The sequence below is a fragment of the Rhinolophus ferrumequinum genome, chromosome 21, assembly GCF_004115265.2.
Source record: "Rhinolophus ferrumequinum isolate MPI-CBG mRhiFer1 chromosome 21, mRhiFer1_v1.p, whole genome shotgun sequence".
Classification (NCBI taxonomy): Eukaryota; Metazoa; Chordata; class Mammalia; order Chiroptera; family Rhinolophidae; genus Rhinolophus; species Rhinolophus ferrumequinum.
In genome coordinates this window covers 13,737,429-13,753,415 of record NC_046304.1, presented here as the reverse complement: position 1 = coordinate 13,753,415, position 15,987 = coordinate 13,737,429, and the positions used below count along the sequence as shown (strand labels likewise).

Here is a 15,987-nt window from a genome sequence, read left to right as displayed (position 1 = left end):
CTCCTAGCCCATCCCAGCTGATTTGAAACTCCGCGCGGATCCGCCCCCGGCCCAGTTTTCACATCTGATTGGTTAGTTCCCCGCGTCGCTGTCGCATCGGGGATCTTATTGGCCTTCTGCTCTAGCGGCTTTGTGAATTCTGCTCTCGGATTGGCCCGGCCGTCCCCATTCATCCCTCAGGACCCCCGCGGGGCTAGGCGCCCAGCCAAGCTGCCCCTTTGTATCTGCAGGTCCAGCCCGCGCCACAGCGGGAATCCGCCACTGCCGGCCAGCCAGGCCCCCCTGCTCCACCTCCGGGACGCTCAGCCCCAGGCCGCCGGGCCCCCTCTTCGAACTACAAAGGATTCAGGCTGGTCTGATTGGGCGGGGCGCAGGCGGCCTTTCAGGCTCAGAGGGCTCCCTCCCATACTGCCAGGAGGTCTCAGTGGTTTTGTCACAAAGAACTCAGGGCCTGGGTTCCCGGGGATGTTTTGTTTCAAACTTCCCACTTGGCCCGCTACCGTGTGTGTTTACCCTCGCTCTGCCCCAGAGAAAACCCAACCGGGAAGAGGGAAGGTAGCTAGTACATCGCCTGCTCTCCTCCAATTAAGCTCCCCTTCCCCCACTCCAACTGACCCTCCCCTCTCTTCTGATGAATGTCTCCCTCCCTTTAGCATCCAAACAATCTGAAAAATATGCCATACAGAAAGCTCCCCCCATTTCCCCCACCTTTAGCAGCACTGGCCAGTGCGGCCCCTCGGTTTCTTGCTGCCATCCTCATCTGGTCTCCTCCCCCCTTACTACCCCCACAACTCCCCACCTCTCTGGTCATTCTTTTGCTGATGGGCTCCTTGAAGCTCTGTCCTTAGCCTCTTCTCCATCTCTGGCTGATCTCACCCACTTCTGTGGCCTCAGTTACCGCTCCCCTGCTCTCCCCTCCCTGGGATGGTGAGACCAAAGAGCATGTATGGAGTCCTTACTATGCACCAGCTACCTGTGTTCCAAGCACTTTATATTATGAGCTCATTTGACCCTCATGGCAGCCTGCCACTAAATGAGGAGACCAAGGCATAGACAAACAGTTAGGTTGGGCCCCGATTTCCCTCAGTTAGTAAGTCACAGAGCCAAGGATTCAAAGTCTGCCAGTCTGGGACCAGACTCCACGTGCCATCCCACCGCACAACACTGCTTCTCCTCCTTCTCCCATGCAGGTGTATCCACTCACCTCCTGGATACCCAACTCCTCCTGGGCACTGCAGGCACTTTTCACCAACACGCCTCAGAGGGCATCCCCTTGGTCTCGCCCAGCCCTTCTCCTCCTTCCCCATGTCCCCTCTCTCATGTTTTTCCAAATACCTAATGGTGTTTGATATTAGGTTAGTGCAAAAGTAATTGTGGTTTAAACGGTTAAAAGGAATTGCAAAAACCGCAATTACTTTTGCACCAACATAATAGATTAAGCATTATGCTAAAAATGGACCACAAAGCATTCCTTACCCTCATGGAGCTCAAATCTAGTGTGTGGGAAGAGATGGACATGAATGAGTCAAATAATCAATAAGTAATTACCCAATCAGAGAAAATTATGACACAAAAATTATTATCTAGGTCTGAGACCTAGAGAATGAGTTAACCAAGCAAAGAATGTGTGTGTCTGAGTGTGTATGTTTGTGTTTGAGTGTGCGTGTGTGTGTGTGTGGTGCTGTGTGTGGGGTTCTTGCACAGGGGATACCAAGGGGACTAGTACCCAGGTAAGACACCCAGCACACACACATATATACACCCGAAACAAACGTTTCCTGAAACAGTGCTTGACTATGTGTGATGGTCCTTTGAGATTTTATTATTTTATTATTTTTTTAGTGCCGGTGACAGCTCGTTACATTTATTTTACAATGGCTCACTGCTCTAGTTCGCCTGCTCACTCACCTTGTTCCCTAATAGAGTTGTTTCCCAAGTGTCAGGCGTGTTTGTTCCCAAGCCTGTTTATGCTGGCAGTATTCCTTATTGTAATTAATTCATGTCCTTTACCAGTGAAATACGAGGAGGGAAAGCAAGAGTATTTTTAGAAAAATGAAATTGAAAGTGTGGGAAAGACTCCGTGAAGGTGAAACACTTAGAAAGTCTTTCAAGTTGGGTTGTCTTGTCACCGTTGTCTGTCAGAACCTGTCAGAATGCCCGGTATGCCGTGGGCATCGATACAGCAGCTTATATTTGTCCAGCCCTCACCACATGTGTGCTAAGTGCATTTCTTTACTCTGCCTTAATCCTCACAGCAACTCCATGAAGTAGAGTAGTTTTATTCCCATTACAAATGACAAAACAGATTCAGATGGGCGAAGTGTCTTGCCTAGGCTGGAACAGAATCAGAGCTGGAACTTGAACCCTGGGTGTCTGACTGTAATATGCGAATTCTTAAACTTTGATTAAATGGCCTCATCAAGCATCGGGGAACAAATGAGTGAATGTAGGAAGAGGCTCTCCCGGCTTGGGGCATTCTTACCCCTTCTCTTACAACTGTAACTGGCAGACCAGGTGAGGGAAGAACAGTCTCCATGGCAACGAGAGAAGGAAGAAACATTTTTTTCTGAATGAGAAGGCTCTCCCTCTGCCTTTCAGGGAGTGGTGTAGTGAGGGGGTGGGAAGGAGGGTGTGCTGAAGCAAGCAGATTACTAGTTGAGGGGTTGGGGTGGGTGCAGGGGCTCCAGCTCCTCCTGGTAAGGGGGAAAGCCAGTCCGTTGTTCCAAGCTGAGGCTTTCTGGGGTCCAGCTCCAGCCCTGCCCTGCTCTGAGGGAACTCTGTCCAACAGCAAAGCTTCCACCAGTTTCCTTGGCCTCATGAAACTGTCAGTCTGAGGGAAGCAGCAGACATTAAACTGCAAAAATGCCAGGAATGCCAAGTGCTCGGGGGCAACCATGGTGTGTAAGGGGATGGGGAACTCCCCTGGAGGTGGAGGTCAGGGCAGGCTGCCCTTACTTAGCATATGGTGTTTTAGCTGAGGAGTTAGTGGGACAAAGTGAGGGGACGAGGTTGTCTGATAGAGGGATCTGCAAAGCCCAGTGCTGGGCGGCCAGAACATGCCAGGTTCCAGGACCAGAGAAGGAGACATAGAGGGCAGGGTCTGGGATGGCAAGAACCAGGAGCTGCAGGGCTCCTTGGCAGGAAAGGAGCTTAGAATTTATCCTGAGGGCAGTGGGAACCCTTGGCTGAATTTGAAGAGGGGAGTGGAGTTATTAGAGTTACATTTTAATGAAGTCGGTTAGGAGGTTAGTTTGGGGGCCAAGTGGTGGCTGGGGTCCATCTGGAAGCTGTGGCTGGAGCACTTCGTTGTTCTCAGCAGTGAAATCGAAACCACTGGCATCAGCTTCAACATCCCCTGCCCGTCATGCCCCCCAACTCCCACCCTGGCAACCACAGGCCCAGTCTATCAGCTCTACCTCCTCTTGATAACTGCAATCGCTGTGCGTCCTTTGACCCTTTTATAAAGGGAAGCAATTTAAACAATAGGAGAGATTTAAGTGTGAGACATGATTATATCTTTTTCTTCCATTGTGAATTATATCACAGAGAAAAATGCCTAAATCAGGAAGCTTAGTATAATGAATACTTAGAAAGCAAACATCCATGTGAAGAAACCATCACGCAGTGAAGAAACAGAATGTTGCCAGGACCCCAGAAGAAGCCACCCCACCCCTGCTGAGTGTCCTCCCTCCCTCCCTGGACTTTATGGTAATCACTTTTATTTTCTTTGTAGTTTTACCATCTAAGCATCCATCTTTCCTCCTGTGTACCATGTTTCCCCAAAAATAAGACCTACGCTGAAAATAAGCCCCAGTTAAGATTGTCAGCCAGACGGACTCATTTAGTACGTTGTGACGATGTTCCAGAAGAAGATGACGTGACTGTATTTGAATAAATATAGATTGTTGTACATGAAAAAATAAGACATCCCCTGAAAATTAGGCCTAATGGAGCAAAAATTAATATAAGACCCAGTGGGGACAGAGCCAGGAGTGCAGTTTCCAGGCTCTTGCCCTCACGTGGAAAGGTGCTCCCTCGGGTAGTAAATGGCCATCAACTGTGATTGGATGGCCATCAGCTGTGGCTAGTTGGCCGTCAGCTGTAACCAGTGAGCCATTGGTCACTAATATAACTGCTGTGGCTAGGCTAGCAGAAAATGGGGGCTAGCAAGGAGATGGTGGCTGAGCTAGCAAGAGCGGATTGCAGTTAGCACGGCGGATTGCAGCTAGCAAGTGAGGTGGGTTGGCAGAGAAGTGGGCGGTGGATTGCAGATAGTGTGGCTCCTGCTTCCTGTGTCTCCAACCCAGCCGCCGGCGAGAATATAGTGGTATGACTTCCCTATCTATGGCTCCGTGGGTGTTCCTTTTTGGCCTCACCACATCGTGCATTCTTATGTGAGGAGAGGGACCAGAGACCCCGCATGACACCCTGCGTGACAGACTCGGTCTTATTTTTGGGGAAACATAGTATGCAGACTGCTCTGTGTTGCTGTGTGGCCCGAGAAAGGATGGAACAGAAGAAAAAGAAGACCTCTGTCCCCTCCAGCCTGATGTCCTGCCCCCAGAGAGGAATGGAGCTGGGCCTGGGGGGCGGGACCTGATCACTTAGGGTGATCACTCTTGGTTCCCAGGCCCAGACCAGTTGGCCCCGGCTGGGCCTCTTCTATGCGACGGCTCCTCATGGGAGACCTTCAGGGGTGCTGGGTTTTGGGGTCAGGCTCAGTGCTCCCAGGACACCTCCCAGGAGAGGGAGGCAGGAGAGGTCGATTTTCCTGTCTCAGTTGAGAAAATAGAATTAGGGAGAGGAGACATCCAAGGCCACAATATCAGGAAATAAGAGGAGGGATCAGCCCTTTGAATGCAGCGCTAGCTGGCTCCCAGTCCAGTGTTCTCATCTCTCCTTGTGGTAAGGTCCTGTGTCCCTTCTCTCTGTAACAAGTCAGTCTCTGGTCAAGAAGAGAAAAGTTTTGTGGCTGGCTTTCGGAATCTCCTCACTCCCAAGACCCAGGGGAGCCAAGGCATAAAAACTCGAACTGGCCACTAGGTGGCACCAAACACCAAATCTTCACATGATTTTTCACTTGAGACCAGAAAGGGGACCTCAATGCCCAGTGTAAGTTCTGCCTGGGTCCCGTGGCACAGGGCTGAGCCGCTCCAAAGGGGAGGAGAGAGCCCCGCTGCCTCCAGCCAGACCTTGTAGGGGAGGGGAGGCAGGAGTGGGGCTGGGAGAGGGCTCCTCAACTGTCCCCAAGCCTGTCCCCTTTCTCTTACTCTGTTTTAGCGTTCTCCCAAGCCAGAAACCTGCCACTCCTGCCACATGTCACATCCTCTTGTGGGCAGACAGAGCTTGGGGAAGAAAGGGAGAGGAAACAGGAAAGAAGGAAGGCAGGGCCCTGGCCTGGTATCTAAAGAGACGCAGCCCCAGGGGCCAGGCAGGGCAGAGGGGCTTCCGGTCTTCCTTCCTTTTCCTCTTCGGTGGTCTGAGGCCTCTCTCCTGCTCACTCTTCCCTCTCCCTTGTCTTCTTTCAGAAAGCTCCAGCTGACTTCCTTTTCTTTTTGAGGCGGGCAAAACTAAAACTGGTGCAATAATGTCAGGTAGGCGCCTCCCATCCCTGAGAGGAGCAGTGAGGGGATGGAGGGGGCAGAAGGCTGGGCTGTGGGTAGTGGCCCTGAGAGCCGCCTAGGCCAGCTTTGGGCACTACCCCTCCTTACTCCTCTCATTTGCACCCCTCCCGGTCAGGCAAATCCCCAGATGTCAGCCTGAGCGCCTTCTCCCCAGCAAGATTATCTCAGCCTGGGCTGGGCGTCCTCCTCCACCCCGAGCCATGGAAGCTGCTCTGCTCCTGAACGTGGAAGGGATCAAGAAAACCATTCTGCATGGGGGCACGGGGGCGCTCCCAAACTTCATCACTGGATCCCAAGTGAGTGAGGCCTGTCCCCCCAGACCAGATAGGGGCCCTCCACGGAAGCCTCTGCATTCCCACTGAGCCCCATGGAACTGCTAACAGGCTTCACCTTTGCCAAAAAATAGCCAGATGGGTCCTCTCTGGAATTATCAACACCTGGGCATCTGGGAAGCTCCGACTTGGTGCCCATTTATTGGGCATGTTTAATACTTTGCAAATTAAACTTCAGCACGGGGTGAGGGGAGGGCTCTGGGAATTTTTCTGGAGTCCCAAATGTTAAGCAAGAAGGAAGGGCCCTCAGGGGTCATGGTGTTTGTCCACAAATCTCTGGTGGACTTCCCTGGATGATGGAGCAGCTGGGTCTGTGGCCTCAGATTTAGGGCTTATTTAAGGAAGGACATCCTAACCTGCAAAGTGGTCAAGAGTGGGATGGGGTCCTTTAGGAGGGGGTGGGTTCCTTGTCCGTGGGGGCATGCAGGCAGGGTAGGTATGCTCTGGGGGTCAGAGTTATCTGCGGGTTGGGTGAGCTGACCCCTGAGGACAGCCCTGAGAGTTGGTGACAGTGCGGTGGCTTCTGCTGGGCGTTGGGAGGTATGTCTAGACCAGGGTCCACTCTCTTGGTGACCAGGTGACCTTTCATTTCCGCACCATGAAATGCGATGAGGAGCGGACGGTGATAGATGACAGCAAGCAGGTGGGCCAGCCCATGCACATTGTCATTGGGAATATGTTCAAGCTGGAGGTCTGGGAAACCCTGCTGACGTCCATGCGGATCAGAGAAGTGGCCGAGTTCTGGTGTGACACCATCGTAAGTAGGCCATGCTGGCCCATTCCCTGGATTTGCCTTATACAGCCCTCCCTACCCCCGTGCGTTTTGCAGGGCTGCTGTGTTCCAGGAAAGTGGGGTTAAGACAAAACTCTGCAAGCCCCATCTTGCACTCTCCCTCCCTGCCACAATGTAGATGGAGATGGATGCACCCGAAAGAACAAGCTCTAAAGTGACAATCAGTGTCATGGCTGGCTGGTGAGATGTGGGAGCAGGGCCGTGCCCTGTAGGAGTGGCCTGCCCACGTCACAATCCTCACTTTTGTACAGGATTATTAGATCCTGGAGACTTTCAGCCATTGGTCACTTTTCTGTCCTCCTCCCCACTTCTGCCCACATTGCAAAATTGTTTTCACATTTATGGCACTCTTACAAATCACCCATACACATTAGCCTCCTTGTTCTGTGGCCCAGATAGAAATGGCAAAACTCACTGGCCTTTACACAAACATTTCTTACGGAAGCTTTCAAACATATATAAAAGTCGACAAAAATATTCTGGACTTCCAAGATCTCATCATCCAGTGCCAGCCACCGTCACCCCACGGCCAGTCTTGTTTCATTCCCCCCACGATCCACTTCTCTTCCTTATCCCACATGGTTTAAGTACATTCCAGACACCAGATCATTTCATCTGTAAATACTACAATGTATGTCTCTAAAAAGAAAGCAATTAACAAAAACACCTCAACATCATTATTACATCTTTCACAAACCCCGATAATTCCTTCATAACAACTAATATCCAGGCACTGTTCAAATTTCTCCCACTGTGGCCTCATTTACTCTTTATGACTGGCCTATTCAAATAAGGATCCCCACAAAGTCAATGCATAGATCTTCGTTGATACATCTCTTAAGCTTCTTTTGATCTGTGGGTTCTCCTCCCTCTTTTTACCCTTGACATGGATTTGTCGGAGGAACTGGGTCACTCGTCCTGTAGAAGTCCCCACATTCTGATTTTGCTAATTGCTTCGCCATGGAGTTATCTAACCTGTTCCTCTACCCCCTGCATTTTCTAGAGATTGTGCTGTGTTTCCCCGTGGGAGGCACTCCATGTCTGCTTACCTCTCATTGATTGATGAGTTCAGATGTTGACAGCCTCATCCAGCCATTACAAAGCCCCCCCTTGACTGTCATCGAATGCATTCAGCAGCCATTGGTGGCAGATGCCCAGACTCATTATTTTGCCATGGGCCACTGACCTTCCAGGAGAGCAATTTGGGGGAGATAGATAGGGAGCTGAGTTTGGGCTTTGCTCTGTCGTTTATTAGCTGTGTGACCCTGGGAAAGTCATTTTTCCCTACTGGAAATCTATTTGCTCATTTATAAATAAACAAATCCCTAAGTTAAGGAGCTGTTGTGGGGATTACATGATAGGATGAATACGAGGGCAAATCGTGGTACGAGGCAATTGAAAAGTAGGAGCTAGTATGTGGAAGTAGAAGAGTATTAGAGACCAACTCTCTTGTTTTACTGATGAGGAAATTTAAGACTCAGAGAAGGGAAATAACTTGCTCTTGGTGGAATAAGTTAAGGAACAGAGTCCGGGTGGGTCCTCTGGTCCCCTCACTCCTTAGCCAGTGTTTCTCTTCACAATGGCTGAGTCAGGCTGCAATATCGTCCTCGACCACTAGGGGATCCCAGTCAATGCGTTATTCATTTATTCACCCACTTAGCAAATACTCAGTATTACTTAGTTGCACATCTTTCCTTTGTACCAGTCCTTGTGTTGTTCTTCATCCCGATGTTTTCAATTTTTGAAAAAGATGTTTTATTTTTAACAGGTCAGGAAATTGGCTTCTTTGTGGTTTCAGTTTAAAGTGATATCTACTGACTTTCTTACAATGAAGAGCTCCTGCACTTTTTAGACCCATGTGTACCTGTAATTTAGGCCATAGGTTAGAGGCTTGGTCACCACAAGGGCCCCCTCTCCATCTGTGTAGTTGCTGATAGAGGTAAGCTGAGTGCATAGAAGGCTGTCAATAGATTCTTGATTGGTGGATGTGTTGTTTTCAAAAACACAAGCTGTTGTTATTTCCGTAATGTGGGCATGGCCCTTTGATTCCTGTGGTGTCTGTGTTCTTTGGGCCACATGAGCAGTCACACAAGTGCACTGCCCATCTCACAGGCTGGTAACTTTTATACCAGTGACTTGGTTTTTCCAGTAGGGCCTCCCCACCTCCCCACATCTACCAGCCCACAGCTGCCATGATGGAGTGCACACACGCACACGCACACGCACACGCACACCCCTTCTTGAGTCATTTACCTACTTACGCATCCACCTTTTATCCATCCTTCTATCCATCCACACACCCAGATATCAATTCATCCATCCTTTCTTTCAACCAATAGTATTCATACTTCAGACTTCCCTCACTAAGCAGCTATTAGGTTGGTGCAAAAATAATTGCGGTTTTTGCAATTATTTTTAACCTTTTAAACCGCAATTACTTTTGCACCAACTTATATCTCGAAAATATTCACTGGGCACCAGATTTGGCCTATGCTGGGTGTCAGGAATAAAACAGGCAACGTCCTTGGCCCTCAAAGGAGGAGCAGCCACCTAAGTGAATACAGTGCAGGCAGCTAGCGTGACGACATCGTTAAGTGAGGGCAGAGTGCTTTCAGGCCACAGAAGAGGGGCGACTAACGAACGGCGTTAGGGCCTTAGGGGGACTTCTTCAAGAAGATGACATTGAGCTGGGTCTTGAAGGATGCATAGGATTTCACCAGCTCTGGAAGTGTGACGAGAGGCAGCTCCAGGCCAGGAAGTGTGAAACGGCTTGGCATGTTTCATTTAGTTGGCCCCTCTCTTGACTTCAGAATCTGAGTTTTGGAAAGACTCCCCAATCAGTGGGGCAATCAGGTCCTCTGACAAAGGACTTAGGAGGCCGGGTTCCCCCCAGCAGTTGCGGCTCATCACTCCCTGCAGAGCCCTCTGCCTGGACAGTCCTCACTGGATCGCCTTGAAGTTTAGGTCTCGGCAGGGGCAGGGGGCTTCCTCCCTCCCACCCCTCCCCTAAACCACCCAGGCAGGGTCAGTCAGGGGGCTCAGGGAGCTTCTGCCTGGAAATGTATCCCTCCTTGTTCCACCCTACCCCACCCCCTCCTGGGGAGGATCCTGGTTTCTATGTGGGCATCTTGCTGGTACCCAATCTTGTGAGGCCAGGGGTTGCAAATTCAAATTCCACAAGGGGTTAGGAGCCCTGACTGACTGTAGACCGTCTGCCCCATCCAAAGGGGGCAGCTTACCCTCAGCTCCCATGGATGGTTGTCATGTGAAAGGGGCAGACCCAATGCGACTGGATAGTTTGACTTTTTGAGACAAGCCAAAAATCTTCCTTAGTATGTGAACTCTCTCAGTGTTTAAATGTTGGCAACTAATTAACAGAAAGTCCCACAATGTGAAGGACGAGACAAACCCATCTGTGAGCTGATTAGGGCCTGCAGCGTGCCCGTTTGCAAACTTCAGAATAGATATAGCCCCTTAGAACCAGGCTGTGGCCGTGAGGCCCCAGAGAGGGGCAGTGTTTCCGGGTGCCCCCTGCCCCCGTCACAGCCCAGTGGGCTGAGTGAGTCCTAAAGGCTGGAGTCTAGCTCCAAAGAGACCCTCCTGTGACTCCGGCTGCCCCTCTGGCCTGCAGCTGGACAAGCAGGGCCTCAAGAGTAGGCACAGAACTGAGACCTTTACCCGGTTCCTCCCTCCGAGGTGCTGCCACGTGGGGGTGGGATTCTGGAGTTCTGTTCCTTCTCTCACCTTTATCTTCCTTCCTGAAATTTTGTCCCACTCCTGGCAGCATCCCACAGCCCACCATGGTTACCAGGCCCTGGCAGCGCTAGGGCAGCAGTGTTCAGCAGGACAAAGCCTTGGAGGTCATGGCCAAAGAGCCACCTGACCTTCGGTTCCACGGCTCACACTCAACTGGCGGGGGGCAGAAGCCTGAGAGCTGGGGGCAGCCATGCCAGGGCCAGGAGTGCCTCTTTCCTGTAGCAAGCTAATCCTGGGGGCCTCTCCCTCCCGTAGTTCAGCCTTAATCCCAACAGGCTTAACTGCCATCTGGTTACCTCTCAGAGAAGCCTAGGGCATTCGGGGCTGATCCTGGCTGGTGGGAGAGGGTGACCTTCATCCCCATTGGAAGACAAGCGGAACCATTTCTGCCCTTTCACTTCTCAATAGTGTGTTTTTACTGGAGTTGCTGTGCACGAGCCTGAGAGGGGCCAGGTCAGGACCCAGCCCAAGAAGAGGGGTTCTCAAAGACCGTCTTATGGGGTTTCCCAGCTTACAGATGGGGCAGCTGAGGCCCAGCATGGCCGAGGCCTGGCCTGAGGCCAAGAGCCTGATTTCCCCAGTCCTCTTCCACCTCGAGGTGGCAAATCCCAGCTCCCTGAGGCTGAGTCTAAGGTGAGCTGGACCTATATCGTACCATCTCATTTAATCCCTATCACAGCCCTACTCCTAGACCGGTGCACCCGAGGGGACCGGAGCACAGAGAGGGGTGGTGATCTGGGCTCACTGTTAATCAGCAGCAGGTCAGGATGCCAACTCAGCTCTCAGACCCCAGAGCCCTGCTTCTCCCAGTGCACTCTACAGTTCCCTGCCTGCGAGTCACAGGCTTTATGGACTCTGGAGAGAAACTCATTCAAGTTGACTACAAGGGTCAGCAAGAGGCAGCATGGCATTGTGGCTAGAGCGTGGCCTCTGGAGCTGGGTTTGAATCCAGGCTCTGTCATTTCGTAGCTGTGTGACCTTAAGCAAGTTACTTAACCTCTCTGGGGTCTAGCTTCCTCATCTGTGAAAGTGCCTCCCTTGTTGGGTCATCTTAAGAATGGAAGGAGCTAACCAATGTAGAGCACTTTGCCCAGCACAAAATTACCTGCAGCTATTAGTGGGGGGTAAGTTGGGGACAATAGGTGGTCATAGCCATGGGGTAGGTGTAGTGGGGCAGCAGGATTCCTGCTGGGGGGAGGTTCAGAGCAGGGACTCGGAGGTCCAGTGAGCTCTGAGCAGACAACCCCAATGCCATCTGCCTGTCTTTCCCACAGCACACGGGAGTGTACCCCATCCTGTCCCGGAGTCTGCGTCAGATGGCAGAGGGCAAGGACCCCACCGAGTGGCATGTGCACACATGCGGGCTGGCCAACATGTTCGCCTACCACACACTGGGCTATGAGGACCTGGACGAGCTGCAGAAGGAGCCGCAGCCTCTGATCTTTGTGATTGAGCTGCTGCAGGTGGGACCCTGCGGGGTGGGAGGTGGGAGGAGGGGGCTGTCCCAGCATCAGAGAGAGACCAGGGCCCGTGGGCATCATGGGAGCCCAACACCACAAGTCATTAGCTGTCACCCATTTTCGCTTTAAAGAACAAGAAAAGGTTCATAAACCAAAGGAGAATTGGAATTTGAACCCCTCCCCCCAAAAGACACTTTGGCCTTTTCCAAGGGAAAAGCCCATTTGGGACCAATTTTTAAAAAAATGTCATTCGTTTTCATTTTGGAGGCATTTTACTTCTATTGGTTCTCTACTTCCATTTCTGTTTTCAAAAGTTTAGAATTGTATCCTCGTTTCCAGTCCTGGTGGTTTGTGGGTTCAGACCTGGTTTTCTAGTAGAAGAGGCAATGTGGAACTATCCACACTCACTGACCCAGAGTGAGTGATAGCCCGTGTTTGTGGAGTGGCGAGGGACTCAGCTATGGCTGAGCTGAAGCTCAGCCTGCGGGCTGTGTGGGTGAAAACAAACAAACACGAAACTGTCACCGAAGGGCCTGTTCGAACAGTTGTACACCGAGCAAGGGCGTCACCTTTAAGATGCTCATCATAGACATTGTATATTTGTACTTTTATAATGACAATTCTCCAGCAGATGGCAATTAAGTGTCTTGTTCTAATGACACGGATATTATGGCAGTTTTCTGAATATTGGAAGTAAAGTGTGTTGACAAAGTGGCGTCTTTTCCTAATTTGCACAAAGGCGCTGATTTGAGGTGGGGCCCCTGGGACCTTGTTGCTTCCTTTCCCTGTTTATATGTGTTTGATCAAGCATGATTGTGCCGGTGAAACCTCACTGTGGAAAATGCAGAGCTGACCTCGGTGAGATGTGCTGGGGTCCCTACCTGCTAGTTTGCAGGCACCTGGGGCCCCACCTCGCCAACCTGCATCTCTTGGGCCAGGTGGAGGCCCCGAGCGAGTACCAGAGAGAGACCTGGAACCTGAGCAACACGGAGAAGATGCAGGCAGTGCCCATTCTGCATGGAGAAGGAAACCGGCTCTTTAAGTTGGGCCGCTACGAGGAGGCCTCCACCAAGTATCAGGAAGCCATTGTCTGCCTGAGGAACCTGCAGACCAAGGTGGGAAGAGGCCCGCCATTGGGGGAGCAGCCTTGCCTGGGCCGGGGCCCTGGGGGAGGAGGGGTGTCAGGCAGCAGCCCGAGCTCACGGCAGACCTTTCTCCACGGGTAGGAGAAGCCCTGGGAGGCGCAGTGGCTGAAGCTGGAAAAGATGATCAACACCCTCATCCTCAACTACTGCCAGTGCCTCCTGAAGAGGGGCGAGTACTACGAGGTGCTGGAGCACACCAGTGACATCCTTCGGCTGCACCCAGGTGGGTGGCCGGCGGGCGGGGCAGGGTCGGAGGGGGTGGGGTCCAGCCCAGGGCTCCAAGTCACCTGCACAGATCTCCATGCGCTTCTTTTCTGATGGTATCAAGGCGCCAAACCTTGCCTCGGCCCAGCAAGGTTTCCCAAGTCTGGAGCCATATGACAGGTGATGGACAAGCAATGCTTCTTGCAGAGGTATTTTAATATGCATTAGGACAAACATATAAGTAGCTTGACAAGCCTGTGATTGTGTGAAGCAGTAAACGGGATTTTTTAAAAGGGGGCCATCACTATAGAGAACGCCACTAAGTAAATACTAGTATCTGTGATATGTGGGTATGGCAGGATAACAGGACCGTAGGTGACAGTGGTATTTGAATAACGTTAACAACAACATTAGACACTTACTGTGTGCCAGGCACTAAATTCTGCGTATTTGTCCTGTCATGTAATCCGCATAATAACCACCCAGGATAGGTGCAAGGATGGGACCTGAAGCGGTCACCATTTGGGGAGCCTCTATAAGAAACAGAATAGAAAGTTATGAGTATAAAATTAGTTATGAGGCCGTGGAAGGGTCTGCACAAGGGTGAGGAGTAGCAACTGCTATTATTATTACCATCCCCATTTCACAGTCGCGGACACGAGGCTCAGGAAGTACAGAGAAGCTAAGGATCTTGGTCAAGGTTACAGGTTTCGTAAGCAGGGAAGGCCCCGTGGGTGGGAGCTGCCTCTGGGACTGGGCAGCGGGTCCAGCTCGATCCTCCCCACAGGCATTGTGAAGGCCTACTATGTGCGGGCCAGGGCTCACGCAGAGGTGTGGAACGAGGCGGAGGCTAAGGCGGACCTGGAGAAGGTGCTGGAGCTGGAGCCCTCCATGAGGAAGGCGGTGCACAGGGAGCTGAGGCTGCTGGCGGGCCGCCTGGAGGAGAAGCGGGAGGAGGAGCGGCTTCGGTGCCGGAACATGCTGGGCTAAGGCGCGTGCGCGGGGCCTTGCCGCCTGCCTCTTTGGCTTCCCGATCCCTGGCTCCAACCAGGGCACCTACCACCTCACTGACCCCTCTGTGCCCAGCAGACAAGTGGGCACCCGGCAGCCAGCAGATGGCCTGGCCATTTCTGGCTCAGTTGGCTAGGATTTTGGTGTCATTTCTTAAAACTTAAAATTAATCCTTTAAATCAAAATAATGCATGCCCATGGTAAACAAACAAAAAAACCCAAAGGGCACAGAAGAGCTTATAAATAAAAGTGAAGTTTCCTGCTCTATATCTTCCCTTCCATTTTTAGCCCAGAGCCAGCAGTTGGACCCTGTTTTTTACTCTTTTAGTAGTTTATCTCCAAATAATATGTTTAAATCACAATTTCTCCCTGTGTCATTTTTAGCCCATGTCAACAAAAAAGGAGAATTTAATGCTTTGATGCTTCATTCCTTCCTTCCCCTTCTCTCAGTTTTGGGTAGTTATATTTTTGGTTCTTTGCTTGGTTGTTTTTTGTAACTTTATCCACTTCAGCCAGAACTCTATCAAATCCCATTGTCTGTCTTCTGTATAGTATGAGGGTGACAGCACTGGGACCCTCCTCCCCAACCCCCTCTTCCCTCCTACCTAGCAGCCTGATGTACCTTCATTTTTCCATGATCCCAGCTCTTAACATCTATGTTCTGTTTGTAACCAAAATTCTGTCTTCTGTGCTTGGTCCAAAAGGTGACTCTAAAATTCAAAAATCAATACATGGCATTTACATGAAATGGCCCTGTGAATATGTTTTCCCGAAGAGCCCCGCAGTGGGGCTGCGGTTGCGTTTCTTTTTCTGTGCTTCCAAATTTATGATCCGGGGCCATAGATTGAGGATATCCTTCCATTGGAAGTAGCAGCAGATATTTTAATGGGGGAGTGTTTTATTTTTTTCGTTTCTTCCTGCTTTTGCAGCACTAGGTGATTTGAGGTTCAAGCCCTCCCACCATGGAGGAAAGAAGGTTAATTTTTGGTTGATTCAGGCTTGTGTCTAGTGGGCACCTTGGTGGCCAGGTATATTGAGAGAGAACCAGGAGGAGGTTTTATTTATTTATGTGTGCAAATTTATTTAAAGACTTTTTATTAAAATATAGCTAACATACAATATTATATTAGCTTCAGGTGTATATCATAGTTGTTCAACAGTAACCACCTGAAACTGAGTTATTACCATATTATTGATTATATTCCCTACGCTAAAGAAGCGATCACCATGGTAAGTCCAGCAACCACTGGACTCCTTACCACAATCACAATATTATTGACTATATTCCCTATGCTGTGCATCACATCCCCAAGATTTATTTGTTTTATACCTGGAAATTGGAACCTCTTATTCCCCTTAATCTTCCCTCCCTTTTTAATTTTTCAATTAAAGTTGACATTCAATGTTATTTTATATTAGTTTCTGGTGTACAGCATAGTGGTTAGACATTTATATAATTTACAAAGTGATCCCCCTGACTAGTACCCACCTGGCACTATACATAGTTATTACCGCGCTATTGATTATATTCCCTAGACTTTATTTTACATCCCTGTGGCTATTTTGTAACGACCAGTTGGTACTTCATAACCCTTCACCTTTTTCACCCTGTCCCCCAACCCCGATCGATCTCGTACCCATCTTACACCAGACGTAGTTACT

General features: G+C 50.5%; 1 protein-coding gene across 1 annotated transcript; it reads left to right on the top strand.

The window, feature by feature from the left end:
* Positions 1 to 5,757: 5,757 nt before the first annotated feature.
* Positions 5,758 to 15,579, top strand: AIPL1 (aryl hydrocarbon receptor interacting protein like 1). Its single transcript, XM_033090885.1, has 6 exons — positions 5,758 to 5,920; positions 6,534 to 6,713; positions 11,780 to 11,968; positions 12,904 to 13,080; positions 13,192 to 13,333; positions 14,102 to 15,579. The coding sequence occupies exons 1-6, from the start codon at positions 5,825 to 5,827 to the stop codon at positions 14,302 to 14,304; spliced, it is 987 nt and encodes a 328-aa protein (XP_032946776.1). The 5' UTR covers positions 5,758 to 5,824; the 3' UTR covers positions 14,305 to 15,579.
* Positions 15,580 to 15,987: the final 408 nt, after the last annotated feature.